The 20,529-nt window shown below is 36.7% G+C and overlaps 1 protein-coding gene across 4 annotated transcripts; it reads left to right on the top strand.

The window, feature by feature from the left end:
- The first annotated feature begins 1,760 nt into the window (after positions 1–1,760).
- On the top strand, positions 1,761–20,432 carry LOC114269865 (mitogen-activated protein kinase homolog MMK2). 4 transcript variants are annotated; one of them, XM_028211226.2, is made up of 7 exons: positions 3,424–3,893; positions 5,674–5,764; positions 5,848–5,977; positions 8,030–8,167; positions 13,128–13,460; positions 18,891–19,074; positions 19,775–20,432. In XM_028211226.2, exons 1-7 carry the CDS (start codon positions 3,797–3,799, stop codon positions 19,948–19,950), a joined length of 1,149 nt encoding a protein of 382 aa, XP_028067027.2. In that variant the 5' UTR covers positions 3,424–3,796; the 3' UTR covers positions 19,951–20,432. The 4 variants fall into 4 exon arrangements, with proteins under 4 accessions (XP_028067028.2, XP_028067027.2, XP_082773192.1 ...); XM_082917066.1 differs by lacking the exon at positions 3,424–3,893 and adding an exon at positions 4,137–4,762; XM_082917065.1 differs by lacking the exon at positions 3,424–3,893 and adding an exon at positions 4,200–5,248.
- The last annotated feature ends 97 nt before the right edge of the window (positions 20,433–20,529 follow it).

The raw sequence follows: 20,529 nt of genomic DNA, 5'->3' as shown, positions 1-20,529 counted from the left end.
CAAAATAGCATGCTAGCCACTAAAAATCCACTGGATTTCAGTGGCTAGAAGGCCAAACAAAGGTCAATGCAAAAGCCCTAATGCATGGCTCAAAACAAGGTAAAATGAAGCATGCAAGGGGGTAGATAACCCCCAACAGAAAAACGATCTTAAACAAATATGTTAAGAGCCTCAAAATAAGACTTTTTTTAGTTTACACCAAAGCTCAAATATGCTTGCAAGTATAGCTAAAAGATGAAGCAAAATAAAGCTTAAAAGAGGGAATAGGGTGTTACCCTTGTAACTCAGCAACTCCAGCAGCTTATGGACCAAAAATATAACTCCTTAGGACCTCTCAAGACCCTCCAAGAAGCTTAGGTTGGTTTTGGAGGTGTTAGGCTAAGAGGTAGTGTGCAAAGGGACAAGAACTTAGCACTTTTGGAGCCAAAATAGAGATATAGAGAGGGAGGTATATGTGTATGCCTTAGGGAAATTATGAACCTTTTCCAATGAGGGAGAGGGTCTCTCTTATAGCTAAAGGGGTCCAAAGCTTCTCAAAGAAGCTAAAGGGAAATTATGAACCTTTTCCAATGAGGGAGAGGGTCTCTCTTATAGCTAAAGGGGTCCAAAGCTTCTCAAAGAAGCTAAAAAACAAGCTTGAAGATCCTCCATACACGTGTATAGAGGATCCATTCTGTGCTTTTCAGCTGGCACAGCTAGTAACAACTCACAGAGACAGAACTGAGGGAGGCAGGCCGACCAGTTCAGGTGGTCGGACGACCACTCCCCCTGGTCGGCCAGCCAGTTCAAAAGGGTCAACTTAACAAAAAGTGGTCGGCAGCCCCATTTGGTAGTCTCCCAACTGAATGCAAGCTAGTGGTGTGGTGGGAGACCAGCAATTGTGGCCCAAAAATAAGGGAGACCAGTTACTTGACAAGAAAATTGGCCGACGGGACAAAAGTGGTCTCCAAGGAGAAAAGGTGGTCTCCCACCCTTGTACCACCTTCCAAACAATGAAAACAAGGTTCATGCCAAAAATGAACCAAGACGGATGCAAAACGAGGGTTCGGGGGTCAAAACGCGCAGCCGGGTGCCCCGAAAACAGGCTGTTAAGCATCGAAAGTGGCGTGCGACCACAAAGGTGGTCTCTCGGGCCACAGTGTCCCTCTAGAGGGAGGAAACAAGGTGTGAGCCAAAAACCGTGCCAAACGGAGAAAGTTAAGCGGTCCCGAACCGAGGCGAACGGCCGACGGCTCCGAAAACCGGAAACTGGTCTCCAAATGGGAAAAGTGGCCTACGACCACAACAAGTAGCCTACGGCCACTGAGAGATGGTTTACAAGACATCTCCCTCCCTTCGGGAAAAGAAAACAAGACCTGGTTCACAAACCGAGGCAAAGCACAAAAAGTCTCGAGGCTCGGAGGCAAGGCTCTTAGCCGAAACTTCGAGACCTCGAAAAGAGCACAACATGCGCAATCACCGAGCGCTCAATCGATGACGTCTGAGTCTTAAGGTCGGTAAAAAATGGGATGTCTACAGTTACTTAATCATGTTCAGTCACAGTTTAGCAGTAATTAGTAGTACTATCAGTAAACAGTGGTGAGGGTTATCACACATATTGTGTTTGCAAAACCGCCTATTTGTATGTGGATCGGTTCAAGTTGGACAGGTTGAACTGTTCGGATAACCCTATGCCTAATCCTAATTTTTTTGGATGTCTTTTGGTAAAAAAATTTAAAAATTAACTGAAATAATCTATTCCCAAACACCCTTGCATATAGTTTTTTTTTTTTTTTTTTGGAACAACTCATTGATCTTAGTTGCCGTTCGATACCAACTTTTTTGCCTAAACAAGTGCGCAAAAAAAAAAAATATATATATATATATATAAATTAACAAGACAAAATGTTACATTAAAATTCATAATCATTTTATTTTTTCTCTCACAACTAGGGGTATGTATGGTGCGATTCAGACAATTTGAGAGTAAAATTATAAATCAAATGGCGGTTTGGCGGCTTGGCAAAATGCGATTTGAAACGGATTGATGGATTAAAGAATATTTTTAATCAATTATCAAACATTTACATAATATATAATACTAATTTGCATAATATGTTTCATATATATGACACAAACTGATTTTACATAATATTTTTTATACATGTAATTATTAATTTGTAACAAATTTCGTATTTTAAATATCTTTCATACTCATTTTTATTTTGATATTTCATTAGAGATTAAAAAATATATATGTATTAATTATAACGGCGTAAAGCGATTTCGAATGCAGATTATTAATTTTAAAGTTCAATCTGAAATTAGCAGATAGAGCTGTGCGAATTGGTGCCAATCGGTGCGATTTTAGTGGATTATGTAATATTTTGCCCAGTCTTTATTCACAACCATCACACCCAAACTAAAAAAAAATTAAAAATTCTTCCTAAATAAAACTAATTTAACCCAATTAAATTAGCTAAAAGATCAAAAAAATCTTAACTCTTCCGACAATAATTTTGATTTATGAGATTTTCACAGCACAGAGACTTCACTTGTCCACATCTTCTTGTATTCATCCAAAATGTATACTTTTCCAATCGAAAACCACAGAGCACTCCATCATATTCTATTGCGCTATATATATTCACACTTGGGAGCTTCTCTCCAATTGGAGAAATGCCAGTCTTCTCGTCTAGTTGGATTCGTGGATCTCGTCTCACCACGTGTTTTACTTTTATTTTTTTTTGTTGTTCATTATATAATTGCGATTACCAGATTTGAACTTCTTTTTAATTTTTAATTTTTTTATAATTGAATGCCGGAACTAATTTGCAACACTTTAATTAATTTTAAAATTGACGGCCGAATAAATCTCTAATAACCTCTTAGAACTTATTTGATTGAGTGAATTATAAAATTACAATATTGAAATTATTAATTTATGAAATTAACATTCTATTATTTGGTTGTAAATTTCATTATTCGAATCAAATTACAATGACTATTGATCTAATAAAATTGACGAATTTTTTTAATCCTATTACTGATGATGCAAAATATTTATATAATTGAGATTAATATATTTTTATATCTATTACAAAACAAACATGGATAAAAATGAATTATGTATCTCACTAATTCAGTTGAATGACTAATCTCACACTAATCTTATAAATTGTTAATCCTCTCACTATTAATATTAAAATTAAAAATTAAAATTTTATTTTGTTACATGAGTGAAATTATAATTATTTTAAAAAATAATTTTCCTCCCAAAAATTATTCATTTAAACACATTTGAATTAGGAGAACATGTTCATTTTTTGAATTATTAAATTCATAATAAATAAAATTAATTTTTTTTTCAATTAATTTATACACAATTTATAACTATTTTAATTAGAAACGATATGATGATGGAGGCATGAGTCACATCCAAAGAAAGAAAAAAAAAAGAAAGAAAAAGGTAGTTAACATCACGGATAACCATGGCTAATCCAGTTCAAAAGCCTTCCCTAAAGTTCACACACGTCACATTTTCTCTCGCTAGAAAGGAAAGGAAAGGAAGAGAAAAGAAAGGAAAAGAAAAGTCACAAGCACTCTCCTCTCCTCTCCTCACCACGCCAAAGACCCAAAGACAACGTCAAAAAGATCTATACAATACTATTAAACACCCCTGTCTCCTCTCTTTCATTCCCTCCCCAAATTCAACTCTTCTTCCTCCGATTCAGCAACGTCTACTCCAAATTCATTGTTTGATTTTGTACTATGTCTGAGGGGAACATCGCCGGAATACCCACCCACGGTGGACGCTATGTTCAGTACAATGTGTACGGTACTCTCTTCGAAGTCTCCAGAAAGTATATCCCTCCGATTCGCCCTGTGGGTCGAGGCGCTTATGGCATCGTTTGGTAAGTACTCAAATGGGTTCCAACTCCTTTCCTATTTTGTGATCTCTACTTTTATTTATTTTTTGTCTTTTTGTTTTGGGGTATATTCATGGTTATGTATGTGTATGTATGTACTCATAGATGTGTAAGTTTTCATGTTTATGTGGGATTGAGATTGTTTTTATTGTCTTATTCGGCTAGAATTCGAATGGGTTTTGGATATTTGTGAAGATAGTTGTAAGGTTGTGTAGTAATTTTAATTTTATTCTTTTGCTGTTTTTTGTCCTTAGGTTCTGTATATGTGGTTTGAAGAAAGTCAAAGCCGTTGAAATTTGTTTGTTTTGTGTTTGAGAATGCAATTACTGAAGTTAAATTGGTTTTCTTTTTTTTACTCGAGCTGCTTTTGTGATTTTGTGCTATCGATTTTATCTATTTTTTTTCTGTTCTTTTCTTTTCATGGTTATATATATGTATATGTGTAGTCATAGATGTGTTAGTTCATATGTTTTTGTGCGATTAAGATTCATATTGTTGTTATTGGGCCAGAATTCAAGTGGGTTTTGGATGTTGTTGAAGATAGTTGTACGGTTTTGTAGTAATTTTATTTTTATTTTTATTTTTTGGGTGATTTTTGTCCGTAGATTCTCTATATATGTTTTGTAGAAATTCAAAATCATAAAAAATGTGTTTTTTTTTTGTAATTACTAAACTTAAATTATGTACATGTGGGTAAAATCTTCATTTATTTTTCTGTTGTGTTTTGGGATTTCTAAAGGGTATAGAACTTTCAGTCTTCAAGACTTATTTTGATGTGATCATGTAACCGGGTTAGTTTCATTCTCAGTTGGTGTTTTGGAAATGGAACGCAACATTTACTTCATCAAATTAAGGTTGAGATTTTATCTATTATCCCCCCCCCCCCCCCCCCCCCCCCCCCCAGTTTTTTTATCTGTCGACTTATCGACTTATATTCAAATTGGTGATTTGGATGCATGATATCTATATTATGTCACTATGAATTGACTATCAAACTTGAGTTCCTTCCTCTGAGTGTGGCAAATTATCCTTAATTGAATGTTTTAGTTTGTAGATTGATATGTTTTATTATGACCATTTTCCTTTTTCTTTTTTTCTTTTTTTGGTTTTAATTGTTGTTTGAATTTTCTATTGTTTTTATCTTGGTTGGGTGAATCAAATTGTTATACATTTTCGATTTTGCCATTCCTATGTCTACTCCTCCTTAACTTTATTTGTTCTTGTACCATGAAAGCTATGTTTCTATGGACATGATCATTACACTGGGAGTCGAGGTGACTTCACAATTTCTACAAATAGGGATGCACCAATCCATATGAGACACTTGTGCATGCATATATGTTAGTAATACCAAAACTACATTTGCCTCGGTTTTTGTAGTCTAACATGTTTCCGTGAGCATCTATAAGTTATGTTTCATTAGACAGGAAGCCTCTTTTTATTATTTTATTTTCCTATCATCAAACAATTAACATGAAGCATGATTTTAAATAATGGTATCAAGATTTGTATCAATATTGGCGATACGGTCATATATTGATTGATGTCGGACAATATAGGCTGGTATATTGATGAATTATGGTATTAGAAAGCCAAAATCCTGTGATGTATTGGCCGATACAATACATTAACGGCCTATATTTAAAACCTTGGCGTGAAGTGTCCAATCAAAGTCTCAAACTTGTGTTGACCAGCTCATTATGTTTCGGATTATCAATTTCACATGTCAGATTCTATAACTTTGGAATATATGTGGTTTGTGTAGCCTGTAGATCACTTGAGGACTTTGAGGTAGTGTTCAATTTGGGAGTATTTACCTGTTGGATGGTATATACTATTTTGAGGTTCAAATTAGGGTATACTTCTTCATCTGTTTCACTTGTTTTATATGTTCATAAAAAATGTAAAGGAAAACTGTGACTTTTTTATTTTGCTTCAGTGCTGCTGTGAACTCGGAGACACGTGAGGAAGTTGCAATTAAGAAGATTGGTAATGCATTTGACAATAGAATAGATGCAAAAAGGACACTAAGAGAAATTAAACTTCTTCTTCACATGGATCATGAAAATGTAAGTTTTATTACCTTTATAACTTCTAGGATGTCAAATATCTACTTGCCTATGATAGCTTCTTGGTTGTGCACTTTTTTTTTACTTTCTATTTTTGTCATGACCTATTTGTGGTGAGTTTTTTTCTAATTAAAAATAAAAAAATTCATTCAAGGAACACTGACTGAATGCTTAAATTGAAAGTTTAAGCGTAGAGTGAGTAGTATCATTCATCCATCAAGTAATAAGTTATCATATACACAAAAGACAGGAATCTAAGTAAATTTGTGCAAGATGGGGAAATCAGGGAGGTTACTTTGAAAAGTTATTGAATGGAAATTTTGTGTGGAACTTATTATTAGAAGAAAGTGGTAATAGTATAGAGTTTACTAAACTACATTACACGGACTCTCTGTTTTGTGAGAGGTACCTGTGTCGACACGACATGACATGGGTACAAGTGCGGAATACGGCTAGATACAAACGGATACGGCTGAAACTCAGAGAGAGAGAGAGAGGCTGAAACTCACCTTTGCGAAGCAAGCCCTAGATCATTGCGAAGTCGATTCCACCCAAAAAATGATCCTAGGGCTTCGATTCCCCTTTGGTCTTGGTCTCTCTCTCTCTCTTCTTCATTTCGTCTTCTCCTCTTTGTTCTCTATTCTCTTCTTTTAAATTAGATTTATATTATATAATATAATAATATATATATTATTCATATTACATAATATCATTCAGCAAAAAAAAATTATATAATATAATATATATCATAAATAATATAATTTTTATTCCTAAAATAAAAATAATTTATTTTATACCTAAACTAATTTTTATTTGTTATTTTTTTAATAAATTTGTTATTCCTTGGATTTTCTAGTGCTCCTGCATTCAACATCTCTAGTTCCCAGAATTTCTCGGGCTTTGGACCGCCAACTTTTTTTTAAACCCATCTTTATATAATAAATATATTTTAAAAATAATTATTTAGCGTATCCTCATACCGGTATCCAAATTTAGATCCATATTCATGTATCCTCAATTTTTATTTTTAAAGTATCTGACCCATAGATACACACCGGTACCCAATATCCACACCCGAGTCCGTGTAACGTAGGAGTTTAGAGAGTAGAAATTTTTTATTTTTATTTTTATTTTTTGGAAGGATTAAGGTAGTAGACTGTGCTGGGGAAGATCAAAATAGGAAGATGTCTAATGCTTGATGGCACCCCTATTGAGGGTTGTATTGGAATAGAAGTATCTAGGAGATGTAGAACTATTTAATAAAATTATAGTAATTAAGAAAGAGAATGTGGAGAAATAGTATTTTATTAGCTATTTATGGAAAGATATCTTATTTGGAAGAGAGTGATGGTAAATCTATACTTGACGCATAATAGTTAACAATGAAAGCAATTTATGTATTAAGAAGATTAGTGGAAATGTATAGAGAAAAGAAGAAAATCTTCATATGATTTTGATAGACTTGGAGATAGCATATAATTGGGTCTCTAGAGATATAATGTGAATGTGGTAGGTTTTGAAAAAATAGGAGTCCCATATAAATATATTAAAATGATAAAAGACATATGATGGAGCCATGAACATTGTGAGAATAGCTACAAAAAGACTAATGATTTCCCCATCACTGTAACTCTTCATCAAGGATCATCATGAAGCCCGTGTCTTTTTTCACTAGTTATTGATGAATTGGTTAGACACATACAGGATGTGGAACCATTGAGGGTGATAATAGGGGGAAGAGGAAGACCGAAATTAACATGGGTTAATATAATAAAAGACATGCTAGTTTGTGGCTTTAACTACAATAATAGCTCTTGATTGAGTAGAATGGCAAAACATGATTTATGTAGGTAACCCCATGTAGTTAGGAAAAGGCGTTAATGAGTTGAGTTGATATTTCTTCAGTTTTTGAATTGCTTTTTGGTTTCTTGCATGGATTTCTATCTTTATCTGCCTTGATTTTCTTAATTACCATGATATCTTAAAATGTTAAGTTTGCTGTTATGCTGCAATCATAAGCACTTTTTTCTGTTTTTCTTTTTGCCACTGCAGGTTATTGCAATCAAAGACATTATACGCCCTCCACAAAAGGAAAACTTCAATGATGTCTACACTGTTTCTGAATTAATGGACACTGATCTTCATCAGATAATTCGATCCAACCAACAATTGTCGAATGATCATTGCCGGGTTTGGCTCTACTTCTTATACCTTTGTTTGGTTAAGTTTTACACCAAAAAAGTTATTTTTGAACTTACAAAAATAATTTCCGTCTCAAAAAAAAAAAAAAAAAAGAGAGGGAAGAAACCATATGAAAATAACGAGTGTTTTCTTTTTCTTTCTTTTTTTTTTTTTTTGTCATATTTTTTACCAAACTAGTTTTTGTGAAAAAATTTCAAAAAACAGATTCCGAAACTCAACCAAACAGATTAAAGTCAGTTCTTATGTAGCTAGAGTGATGAATTTAGGGTGTTCATCGGCTACTGAATGAATTGTAATGCTTCACTTGACCAACAGTTGGATTCAGAATACAGCGACTCTTTCATAGGCTGACTTCTTGTTTGTTATTCTTTTTGGTTATTGCCACCTATTATCTAATCCTTTTATTATTATTATAATTATCTGCATTCTTTGCATTCTGTATCTCACACTTCACGTTTGTAATTTTAATATTCTGTCTTTCCTCTTTATCATTGTAGTTCATAGCCTACTAAATGAATTATGATGCTTTACTTGACCAAAAGTTGGATTCAAAGTGTACCAACTCTTTCATAGGTTTTTTTCACTATTGCCACATTCTATTATCCAATCACTTTTGTATCTACGCTCTTTGCATTACGTATATTGCACTTTGCATTTATAATTTTAATATTCTGTCTTCCCTCTTTAGCATGACAAGGATAGAAAGCTACAGAAGTGTGACAACTACAAGAAGTGGTGTAGTTTATATTTTAGCTAATTGTGTTAATTAGCCATCACTTTAATGGCATGATTTAGATTGAGATCATTTTTAGTGTTCATGAAGTCCCTTGGTTGTTAGAAACTCTTAGCCTAAGAAGCACTTACATTTCTAAGAAGGTGGTGTGTCTGTGTCGGACACAAACACTTCCCAAGACATGTTGGATACTCGTCCAAATGTGTCATATTATTTTCTAAGATTATTTTAGATCCAAACACACTTTGGATACTTGGAGAGCACACATGATCATTGTTTAGAAATGCATAAAATATATTATAAGTTTGAACAAAATAACAAATGATACAAGGATAAAAGAAAAACAATATAAATTTATATATATTAATCTCTTTCAAACCAAGGAAACAACCTCTTTCCATGCAGAGGTAAGGTTGTGTACATCTAATGTAACCCTCCCAGACGCCGCAGTGGCAGAAGCCTCATGCACTGCTACTGCCCCTCTTATATATTTTGCATTTGTCCCCCAAGTGTCGTGTCCTACATTTTTTAACAAATTATTGTGTTGGTGTATCCGTGTTTGTGTCTATGCTTCTTAGCTCTTCATGGTGGGTTGCTCCGCTCCCACATATGGTGTTGACCTTGGATAGATTTTCACAAGGAAAAAACTTCAAGAATTCTCTAGAAGTCAAGTGGCTAGTAAGAGCATTCAATAAAATGAGTAAAAAATAGTAGGTTGTTCTAAATTACAACTGATACAGTAGAACTTATTTAAAAAGATTTTATTGTAAAGTAGAACTTGACTTCTAGAGTCTCCAGTATGAAGAAAAGTATGACTTATAGAGTAGAATTTTTTTTTATTGTAAAGTATGAAGAATTTTTGTAAAGTTGAACTTGAACTTAAACAAACAATATGTTAGAATTTATCATCACCTACCACCACTACCACCTCACCTACTCCACTAAACCTAACCCACTACACCATTACCACCTCACCTACTCCACTAAACCTAACCCACTACACCACTACCACCATCCACTACACCTACATCTATATAAGGAACCATTTGTAATAGACAACAATTAATATATCAATAAGATATCAATCAATAATACATAAATTCTTACATGGTATCAGAGCGAGCTTAAGAAGCTAGTAATTCTGCTTCCCCGGCGGGCGGCAGCCTCGCCTTGGCCGCCCGCCGGACCTCTACACACTAACCGTCTCTCATCTCTCTCTCTTTCTCTTACTCAAATTTCTGTCTCTCCTTCAATCTTGCGTCAGCTACGGAGGAGCGTCGAACCTGTCAAGCGTGTATTCATCAAGATCCGTGGGCGATAGTTTCTTGTCGGCAGACTCGTCCTTGCGCAGCTCTTCCCGATACGTCGGCGGCGCAGATCCGCTGGGAGGATGGACACCGCAATCTGCTTTCTCCCCGACGAAGACCTTTGAACTGTATTCGTACCTACTATACCGTGGTGAAGATGAAGCATCTGAGTCTTTTTCTCCTTCTGTGCCGTATAAATTATTTTGTGGTTTTTGACCACCAAAAAAAAAAAAAAAAAAAAAAAACATACATTTTTGAGCCGAAGTTGCCGTAACCCATCCCTTTAGCGTCGTCAATCAAAGAATTTGGTTCTTGTGATAATATCTCATTGTTTGCTGGTTTTACTCTATTTGTCTGTGCCACTGGAGACACTACCAACTGCTCGAGTTTATGACTGGGAAGCTCTCTTGGAGTGAATATGAAGGGGCTGCAGCTATGTTCAAGGTTATGAGAGAGAGCCCATCCATACCCGAAACCTTGTCACCTGAAGGCAAGGATTTGGTACTAGAATTGTGGTTACAAAATTGGCAGAAAGCAGACCTATGCACATGGCCACACACTTTCCACACACTCCTGTTCCCCCACTCAAACTTTCTTTTACTTTATCTCTGCCCCAAGATATTCCACTTTAAAAAAACTCCATACGCACTACCACAACACTCTGTGATTTCTTTATTTCTTTCTTTATTTTTTTTTTTTGTAAGAATTTATATTTTTTTTTATCTCTTCTTTTTTCAAACATAATCATCTCCCCTCATCCACTTGTATATTCTTTTATTATACATATCTTTTATTATTTTAATATTTTAAACTATGTTAATGTCATATCCCCACTCCATGATACCCATATTCATATTATTATTATTATTATTATTTTCAAAAAAAAAAAAAAAAAAAACAAACCAAACCAAACAAAACAAACACAAAAACACACCTCATTTTATTCATCTCGGGGCTCACCCCGATCACCATTTTACATCAAAAAAAAAAAAAAAAACAACCCCAGACCCACAGCGAGATTTTTCTTCTCTACTCTGCTGCAGGTCTCTTCTTCTTGCCTCCGTCCTGGACGGCCCTTGACGGTGTTGCCTCCGTGTTTCCTTGTCCACCGAGCACGTTCACTCCCCCATACTCCTCCACTGCAGCATATGGCGGACCTCCAAATCGAAACATGACGGTGGCCTTCCGCTTCAGCTCCTTGTTTTCTGCTTTCAGCACACTTATCTCTGCTCGCGCATCCTTATACATGCGTTGGAGCAGAGCCAGTTGGGCGTTTAAATGCTGCACCTCATTTGTCCTACTCTGCAGCCGGTTCGACAAGTTTGTGACCGCCGTCATGCTTTCCACACATGCCTTCAAAGTATACTGATTGGCCTCCACATCCGACTGCACTGCCATTCTTTGCTCCACAGACCGCATCGGAAAGTTCAACGGAGTAAACTCCGGGGCGCTTGGTTGAGGTTCCAGTGCCACCGCACCAGTTGTCTCTCTTGTTGACTCGTTGAGGTCGGGAAAGAGAGTGAGCAGACTTCGGGAAGATGAAGCCATTTTCTGGGCCACAGAGTATTACAGAGTATCTCTCTCAGAAATCTCTCTCAGACAACAGAGTGTTACGGACTATCTCTCTCAGCAAAACGAAGAAGAGTTTTTTTTTTTCAGAGGTTTTTCGCAGCTTTTCTCTGCCTCAGCCTCAGCATCAACCTTGGTTAAATAGCCAAGGCAGCCACGCGCATCGCGCGCCTCTTGCCACCAGCCGACAAACGGGCGCGCAAGCCAAGGCGCCCACGTGCCTCGCCATCATGTCCGGCACACCTTTTGATAAATTGGGCACGCCTTTTGATGGCACGCTTTTTGAAAAATTGGGCACACCTTTTGAGGGTGCGACTTTTTAAGGGTCCGACAAGACTCTGTAAACTGTCCCGACATTGATTCCGGTTAGCTCCTTTATGGGTCCGACAAGACTCTGTAAACTGTCCCGACATTAATTCCGGTTAGCTCCTTCATGGGTCCGACAAGACTCTGTAAACTGTCCCGACATTGATTCCGGTTAGCTCCTTTATGGGTCCGACAAGACTCTGTAAACTGTCCCGACATTGATTCCGGTTAGTTTCTACAAGGGTCCAGCAAGACTCTGTAAACTGTCACAACAACTGTCAGAACATTGTCTGCTACAACGGTCCGACATGACCCTATAAACTGTCTTCTACATCGGCCTGACACCGCCATCCAGTGTCCTCTATACCGTTATGACACCACCATACAGTGTCCTCTACAACGTTATGACACCCCCATACAGTGTCTTCTACAACGTTATGACACCACCATACAGTGTCCTCTACAACGTTATGACACCCCCATACAATGTCCTCTACAACGTTATGACACCACCATTCAGTGTCTTCACCAATGGTCTGACACGACCATACAGTGTCTCCTATCCTTTTTTATTTTTATGTATTTTCTTGTTTTGTTCCTCTCTTCAAACTCAAGTTGGTTAGTTTCTATCCTCCTTGAGTTTGCGGGGGGCTGTTAGAATTTATCATCACCTACCACCACTACCACCTCACCTACTCCACTAAACCTAACCCACTACACCATTACCACCTCACCTACTCCACTAAACCTAACCCACTACACCACTACCACCATCCACTACACCTACATCTATATAAGGAACCATTTGTAATAGACAACAATTAATATATCAATAAGATATCAATCAATAATACATAAATTCTTACACAATATATTTGATTCTAAAGTAGAACTTATGTAAATATATTTTAGCTTCAATTTACTCAGGGATTTTATTACTAAAAACAATCTAACTCTGCCAGCATGACTTTTGCTGGACCGGCTTGTATTGATTACAAAGCATTCAATTAATTCTTCAATACTACTTGTGCAGTACTTTCTGTATCAATTGTTACGAGGGCTCAAATATGTTCATTCTGCAAATGTCTTGCATCGGGATCTGAAACCCAGCAATTTGCTCCTCAATGCAAATTGTGACCTGAAGATTGCAGATTTTGGGCTTGCAAGGACAACATCTGAAACAGATTTCATGACTGAGTATGTTGTTACTCGCTGGTACAGGGCACCGGAATTGCTTCTTAATTGTTCAGAGTACACTGCAGCAATTGATATTTGGTCAGTAGGTTGTGTGTTTGGTGAAATTATGACTAGACAACCCCTATTCCCTGGCAGAGATTATGTTCATCAGCTTCGACTCATCACAGAGGTATGACTTTAACTGGATTTTTCTTTTCTTCCTAGGTTTGTTGACAAGTGTGTTTTTGACCTAGTGCTCTCTTGACATTTACGGATTTTTAGCCATTGCTCTCCTAATCATATGATTGCTCCCTACCAATCTGTTGTTAGCAAAAGTCGAGGAAGTTCTGTTCTTTTCACTCAACGCAATTTATGTATAATGTATGTGTAATTTCTAGTTAACAAATGCTGGACATTGCGTTAATCAGAATTTTGAATCTTCAGATGTCAAAGTATTAATTAGTTGATGTTTGAGAGATGAGTTTATATAGTTATGATGAGGGACATTAAAGATTGCCTTGTTAGGTAACCGAGTACCATTTCATTCTGTTGATGCTTAAGCCTGTCCATATCATTAGTCATAACAAAAACTAACAATGCTTTCCTTTGGAAAGTCTAAGAATTTCCAGGGCCTGGATAAGACGTTTTAATACCCTTTTGTTCTTGAAGGTAAATTGACGAGGAAGTGGTATCTCTTTAGGTTCTACTCTAGGGTTAAGAAATTGGTCAATCGATAAAAATACATAGATTTAGTAAACAATTCTTGGAGATCTTTTCCTTTTGGAAGATATAAGAGCGAAACAATTAACCTATTGATATTGGAAAGCTCAAAGGTGTCCTCACCCAGATTTGAACTGGGGAAAATGGTTTTGGAATCCCTGTTCTTGCCACTTGACCATATCGCCAAAACAAATACAAAACAGATAAAATTTTTGACTCAGCTACCCACTTCCTTCCATTCAAAAGGCGAGCAATCCTTGAACAAAAAGGCCCTAACAGGGCTCTCTTCTTTAAATATTACATTAGCCCTAGAGTAGGTAGTGTTGAATGCCGTACTCAACAACCCATGGTGGGTAGGGGGATAACAGGGTTTCACTTGATCTAGGGACCCTAAAAGTAAGGAAAGAAAGGGTCAGTAAAATAAAAATTGTAAGATATAGGTTGCATTTGGTTTAGTTTTAGAATCATGATCTGAGAATGGAGTTGTATTTTGAATTTGTGAATTGTTGAATCATGATTTGAAAAGAGAAAGTTTATTTGGTTATGAGTTTTGAAAAAAAAAATGAATTGAGTTTTGAAATAAGAAAAGTTATTTGGTTTTGAGTTTTGAAAAGAGTTTTCAAAACTTAATTCAAAAACTTATAACTCATAACTAAATACACAACTCAAAACTCTATTAAAAATTTTATTCAAAACTCATAACCAAACTCTTTTTAAAATTCAATTCAAAAAAATAATTATTGAAAAAAATAATTTTTTATTTAAAAAATTCAAAAAATCTCGAAATTATTTTTTATTTAAAACATTAAAAAAAGATATATTATTTTTTGTTAAAAAAAATATTCAGCTAGCGTTTTAAAATTACTTTTGATTGTATATTTGGTTGGAATTTTTTTTAATTGTATTGTGTAAAAATGTTTTTTTATTTTTTAAAAATTATTGTGACAAATTAATTTTTATCTAAATTTTTTTTTGTTAATTTTAAATTAATGGCCAAATCATTTGTCATTTTGGTCTTAAAAAAATAATTTTTATATTTAAAAAATATCAAAAACAAATATATATATATATATATATATATGTATTTTCAAATAACAGGTGAAAATTGCCAAAAAAAAAAAAAGTACTATTCTAGTCAACCAGCCGGACATCTGGGAGGATGTCCGGGCAAACGACCGGGTAGACCAAAAAATTTAAAAAGTGTTCGGGGGATGTCCAGACGGATGACCAGGTAGACCCAAAAATTCAAAAATTCTCTAGTTTACCAAAACATGTTTTCAAATGTGTTTTGAAATGTGATTTGGAATCATATTTTGAAAACTATAATCAAACAAAAGATTGAAATATGAGGGTGGAATCATGATTTGAGACACAAACCAAACAGAGCCGTACTCTTTTTTTTTTAATTATTTAGTCTTGTTTGTTTGTGGTGCTTTAAAGTTTGAAACATTGGAACTTTGATATGTTTCAATAGATTCCGACATTATTATTATTTTTCTTCTTTTATAGAAAAAAAAAATCATGTCAGAGTAGATTTTCTTTGGTTTGTCTGCTTGCTCATGTTGAGGTTTTCATCTACAAATTGGGTGAGACATTGTACTCATGTAAAAAATGCAATGTATAAAAAGAAATAGAGAAATGTATTATTGATTGATTGTATTGATCTTTGATATCTGATTCTGTTACAATTGATTGATTGATTATATAGATGTAGGTTAGGTGGTGGTAGGTGAGGAGTAGGTGAGTGTAGTAGGTGAGTGTGTGGTAGGTGATGGTAAGTGTGTGGTAGGTGATGGTAAATTCTAACAGCCCCCCGCAAACTCAAGGAGGATAGAAACTAACCAACTTGAGTTTGAAGAAAGGAACAAAACAAGAAAAATACATAAAAATAAAAAAGGATAGGAGACACTGTATGGTCGTGTCAGACCGTTGGTGAAGACACTGAAAGGTGGTGTCATAACGTGGTAGAGGACACTGTATGGTGGTGTCATAACGTTGTAGAGGACACTGTATGGGGGTGTCATAACGGTGTAGAGGACACTGGATGGCGGTGTCAGACCGATGTAGAAGACAGTTTATGGGGTCATGTCGGACCGTTGTAGAAGACAGTTTATGGGGTCTTGTCGGACCGTTGTAGAAGACAGTTTATGGGGTCATGTCGGACCGTTGTAGCAGACAATGTTGTGACAGTTTACGGAGTCTTGCTGGACCCTTGTAGAAACTAACCGGAATCAATGTCGGGACAGTTTACAGAGTCTTGTCGGACCCCTGTAGAAACTAACCGGAATCTATGTCGGGACAGTTTACAGAGTCTTGTCGGACCCATGAAGGAGCTAACCGGAATCAATGTCGGAACAGTTTACAGAGTCTTGTTGGACCCATAAAGGAGCTAACCGGAATCAATGTCGGGACAGTTTACAGAGTCTTGTCGGACCCCTTAAAAAATCGCATCCTCAAAAGGTGCGCCCAATTTTTCAAAAAAAGGCGTGCCAGCAAAAAGCGTGCCCAATCCATAAAAAGGCGTGCCATCAAAAGGCGTGCCCAATTCATCAAAAGGTGTGCCGGACATGATGGCGAGGCACGTGGGCGTCTTGGCTTGCGTGCCCGTTTGTCGGCTGGTGGCAAGAGGCGCGCGATGCGCGTGGCTGCCTTGGCTATTTAACCAAGGTTGATGCTGAGGCTGAGGCAGAGAAAAGCTGCGAAAAACCTCTGAAAAAAACTTCGTTGTGCTGAGAGAGAGAGTCTGAAAAACTCTTCGTTGTGCTGAGAGAGAGAGTCTGTAACACTCTGTTGCGAGAGATATTCTGTAACACTCTGTCGCCCAGAAAATGGCCTCGTCCTCGTCTTCCCGTGGACTGCTCACCCTCTTTCCCGACCTCAACGAGTCAACAAGAGAGAGAACGGGTGCGGTGGCACTGGAACCTCAACCAAGCGCCCCGGAGTTTGCCCCGTTGAACTTTCCGATGCGGTCTGTGGAGCAAAGAATGGCAGTGCAGTCGGATGTGGAGGCCAATCAATATACTTTGAAGGCATGTGTGGAAAGCATGACGGCGGTCACAAATTTGTCGAACCGGCTGCAGAGTAGGACAAAGGAGGTGCAGCATTTAAACTCCCAGCTGGCGCTGCTCCAACGCATGTATAAGGATGCGCGAGCAGAGATAAGCGTGCTAAGGGCAGAAAACAAGAAGCTGAAGCGGAAGGCCACCGTGATGTTCCGATTTGGAGGGCCGCCATATGCTACAGTGGAGGAGCAGGGAGTAGTGATCATGCCCAGTGGAGTGGGAAACACGGAGGCAACACCGGCAAGGACCGCCCAGGACGGTGGCAAGAAGAAGAGACCGGCGGCAGAGTAGAGACGAAAAATCCCACTGTTCCAATTTGTGTTGGTTTTGTTTGGTTTTGTGTTTTTGTTTGTTTGTTTGTTTTTTTTTTTTTTTTTTTTTTTGTGTGGTGTAAAATGGTGATCGGGGTGAGCCCCGACATGAATAAAATATGCGCAGTTGGTCTTCTTCCTCGTTGTGTGGTTGGTGTTGTGTTTTTTTTTTTTTTAGTGTTTTTTTTTTTTGTTTTTTGTTTTTTTTTTTTTTTAAAAAAAATGAAAAATAAAGTGGAAGAGAAAAAAAAAAGAAAGAAAGAATAAGAATAGAGTTGAAATCAAAACGAGAGAGTGAGGGGAAAAAAAAAAAAAAATTGGTTAGCCCACGGTTTGGGGAAAACCGGCTATGGTTTTTTTTTTTTTTTTTTTTTTTTTTTTTTTTTTTAAATAAAAAAATAAAATAAAATAAAGAAATAAAATAATATTTGCATCGTAAACATAAAGTGCATGTGTCTGTCAATCCCGTGGCTGTGTGTGGGTGTGTCTGGCGTGAAGTGATGATTATGTTTGTTTTGTTGTTTTGCCAGGATGGGTTGGTATTATAATAAACAAAAGATGGATGTATATATAAAAAAAAAAGAAAGTGGGGAACCGAATGAGTCAGCATGATGCTGCTCAAAATTTGGAATCAGCTTTGTCTGCTCATTCTTCGTCACAGATAATTAGAGAGCGAGAGGGAGAGAGAGAGAGAATCACCCCCAGAAAACCCATTCTGATTCAAACATCGTTTCTTGTTTTGTTTTTATCCATTTTCTCGGCCACTTTCCCGCGTTTTCCGGGGAAAAAAAAAGAGGAAGAAAGAAAAGATCATGAAAAGAAAATGATGGTGACGGCGAGGGACCCAGCGATCAAGCTGTTCGGGAAGGAGATTCCGCTGCCGAGAAACGGGCTGACTTGTTTGGAAGATGGGAGGTCTGATCATGATCTTAGTTCTCTTGTGGATGCCTGTTTGGAAGCCGAGAAAGTAAGCAAAACAGGGGAGGAAGAAGAAAACGAACCAGAAGCTGATCACAAGTAAGCCTGCTCTAGTGGTTCATCTGTCACAACTTCAAATTCATTGGAAGGAGGAGAGAGGAGTAGGAGGTATGTGTAAGTGATATGTGTTGAAAAAACTCCCGCGGGCAGCGAAGGCAAGGTTGCCGGCCGGCTGCCCGCCGGAAAGAAAGGAGTATAGGCCTAAATCTTATGGCTCTGATACCATGTAAAAAATGCAATGTATAAAAAGAAATAGAGAAATGTATTATTGATTGATTGTATTGATCTTTGATATCTGATTCTGTTACAATTGATTGATTGATTATATAGATGTAGGTTAGGTGGTGGTAGGTGAGGAGTAGGTGAGTGTAGTAGGTGAGTGTGTGGTAGGTGATGGTAAGTGTGTGGTAGGTGATGGTAAATTCTAACAACTCATCAGAAAAAAAATAAAATAAAATAGTGAAATGCAAAGAAGTTGTATGTCTATTTGAAATTCGGATCAACTTTGGGTATAACTAGTGTGCATTGTCTTCTTTTTGTTTCCAATAGCTTATAGGTTCACCTGATGATGCAAGTCTTGGTTTTCTCCGAAGTGATAATGCCCGAAGATACGTAAGGCAGCTTCCACAATACTCACGGCAACAATTCCCTGCTAGATTTCCCAATATGTCTCCTGCAGCTGTAGATTTGCTGGAGAAAATGCTCGTCTTTGACCCGAACAGGCGCATTACAGGTATGATGTAATTTAGGTTTCTTTTAAATAGGGCAGAAGACTAATTTAAGCCTACCTTTCAATTAAAAAAAAAAAAAAACTTTGCAATGTTGCCCATTGAATCATGACTTCTGACAGATAATAAGAGTCTGGTGAAGATTTCTGCTAAAATCTAGGAAATCAATGGTTGATTTTCAGATAGGCAGTAGATGTTATGTTTTCACACCAAAAGTGTTCTTTTAAACTATGTTACCTAGAACGCAGATCGTTAGAGTTTGAGGAACATAAACGAGAATGTGGTATGCCATATACTCTAAAATGTGATACGAGGTAGGATTGTATACATCACATTACTAATTGAAGAGACTACTAAATATGATTATATTTTATTAGTTAGGCATCTAATAAAATTTAATTATAAATTAATCATGTAAAAACACGATTCTAGGAACGGAATTGTGCCATATTTTGGAACATGAATTCTAAAACATAAATCGCTGAGTGCTAGCGTTTTCAGGTAACCCCTGGTTCTAAACAAAGTCATTGATAAATCCTATAAGATGTTGAAGTAGGTTTTGAATTTGAAAGATCAATGCTATCAGGTTATTTACGCTTAATTATAAAATTTCTCACTTCATCAACCAACTATATAATTTTTGTTAATTGAGCATTCTCTCCATCTTTTCCGTTGATTGTCATCTTTCCTCCTGGTTATTTGCAGTTGATGGCGCACTATCCCACCCATACTTGGCTCCGCTTCACGATATCAATGAGGAGCCTGTTTGCCCTAGGCCTTTCAATTTTGATTTTGAGCAGCCATCATTCACCGAAGAGAACATCAAGGAGCTCATATGGAGGGAATCTGTAAAATTCAATCCCGACCCTCCAATTCATTAAGGCAAATGTGATTGTGTGATGTATACAGTTAGATATTGGGCATGATTCCCATGTTTTATACCATCTTAAACCCCTTACAAATCCTCGGATGGAACAAATTGGTTTGACATAAAAAATGTTGTTGTTTGAGTTCTTAGGACTAGTGTTATTGTATCCTTGTATTTTATTTAGCATTCAGATGCAGTACGGAGGAGCTGAACCGGAATTTCTGAGAATGCCAATTCATTTGTTGGTGTGTCCTCTTTTTGGTTAGTAGAATTACAAGAAGGGGGTAGTACCGGTAGCTGTTGTCGCTTTTCTCATCATTCCTACCATCCTTTGTAACTATTTCTCGGTTCATCTTTACATCCTACTAGAGTACATGTAAAACTCCATAGATTCTTTTCTGTTTTGTTGTTATGAGATAGGTGGTGTGTATGTAAAGACATGCTTGGATACTGATACACTAGTATAAATATACCTATGGAAATGAAATTGCTCCATACACATTGGTTTATAGCTTTTTTTTTTTTATTTTCAGATATGTATTGCTCAATATTCTTTATATTGCTATACTAAAACTGATAATTTGGCTTTCGA

The sequence above is a fragment of the Camellia sinensis genome, chromosome 2, assembly GCF_055761805.1.
Source record: "Camellia sinensis isolate YWXY chromosome 2, ASM5576180v1, whole genome shotgun sequence".
NCBI classification, from domain to species: domain Eukaryota; kingdom Viridiplantae; phylum Streptophyta; class Magnoliopsida; order Ericales; family Theaceae; genus Camellia; species Camellia sinensis.
This window is presented reverse-complemented; position numbering and strand designations above follow the sequence as displayed.

Excerpts from the sequence above, each read along its gene's own strand:
- LOC114269865 (XM_028211226.2), top strand. The coding sequence starts at position 3,797 with ATGTTCAGTACAATGTGTACGGTACTCTCTTCGAAGTCTCCAGAAAGT. Across the intron at positions 5,765-5,847 it reads ATTTTGAGGTTCAAATTAGG|TGCTGCTGTGAACTCGGAGA; the intron begins GTATACTTCTTC and ends ATTTTGCTTCAG. Across the intron at positions 19,075-19,774 it reads CCCGAACAGGCGCATTACAG|TTGATGGCGCACTATCCCAC; the intron begins GTATGATGTAAT and ends GGTTATTTGCAG.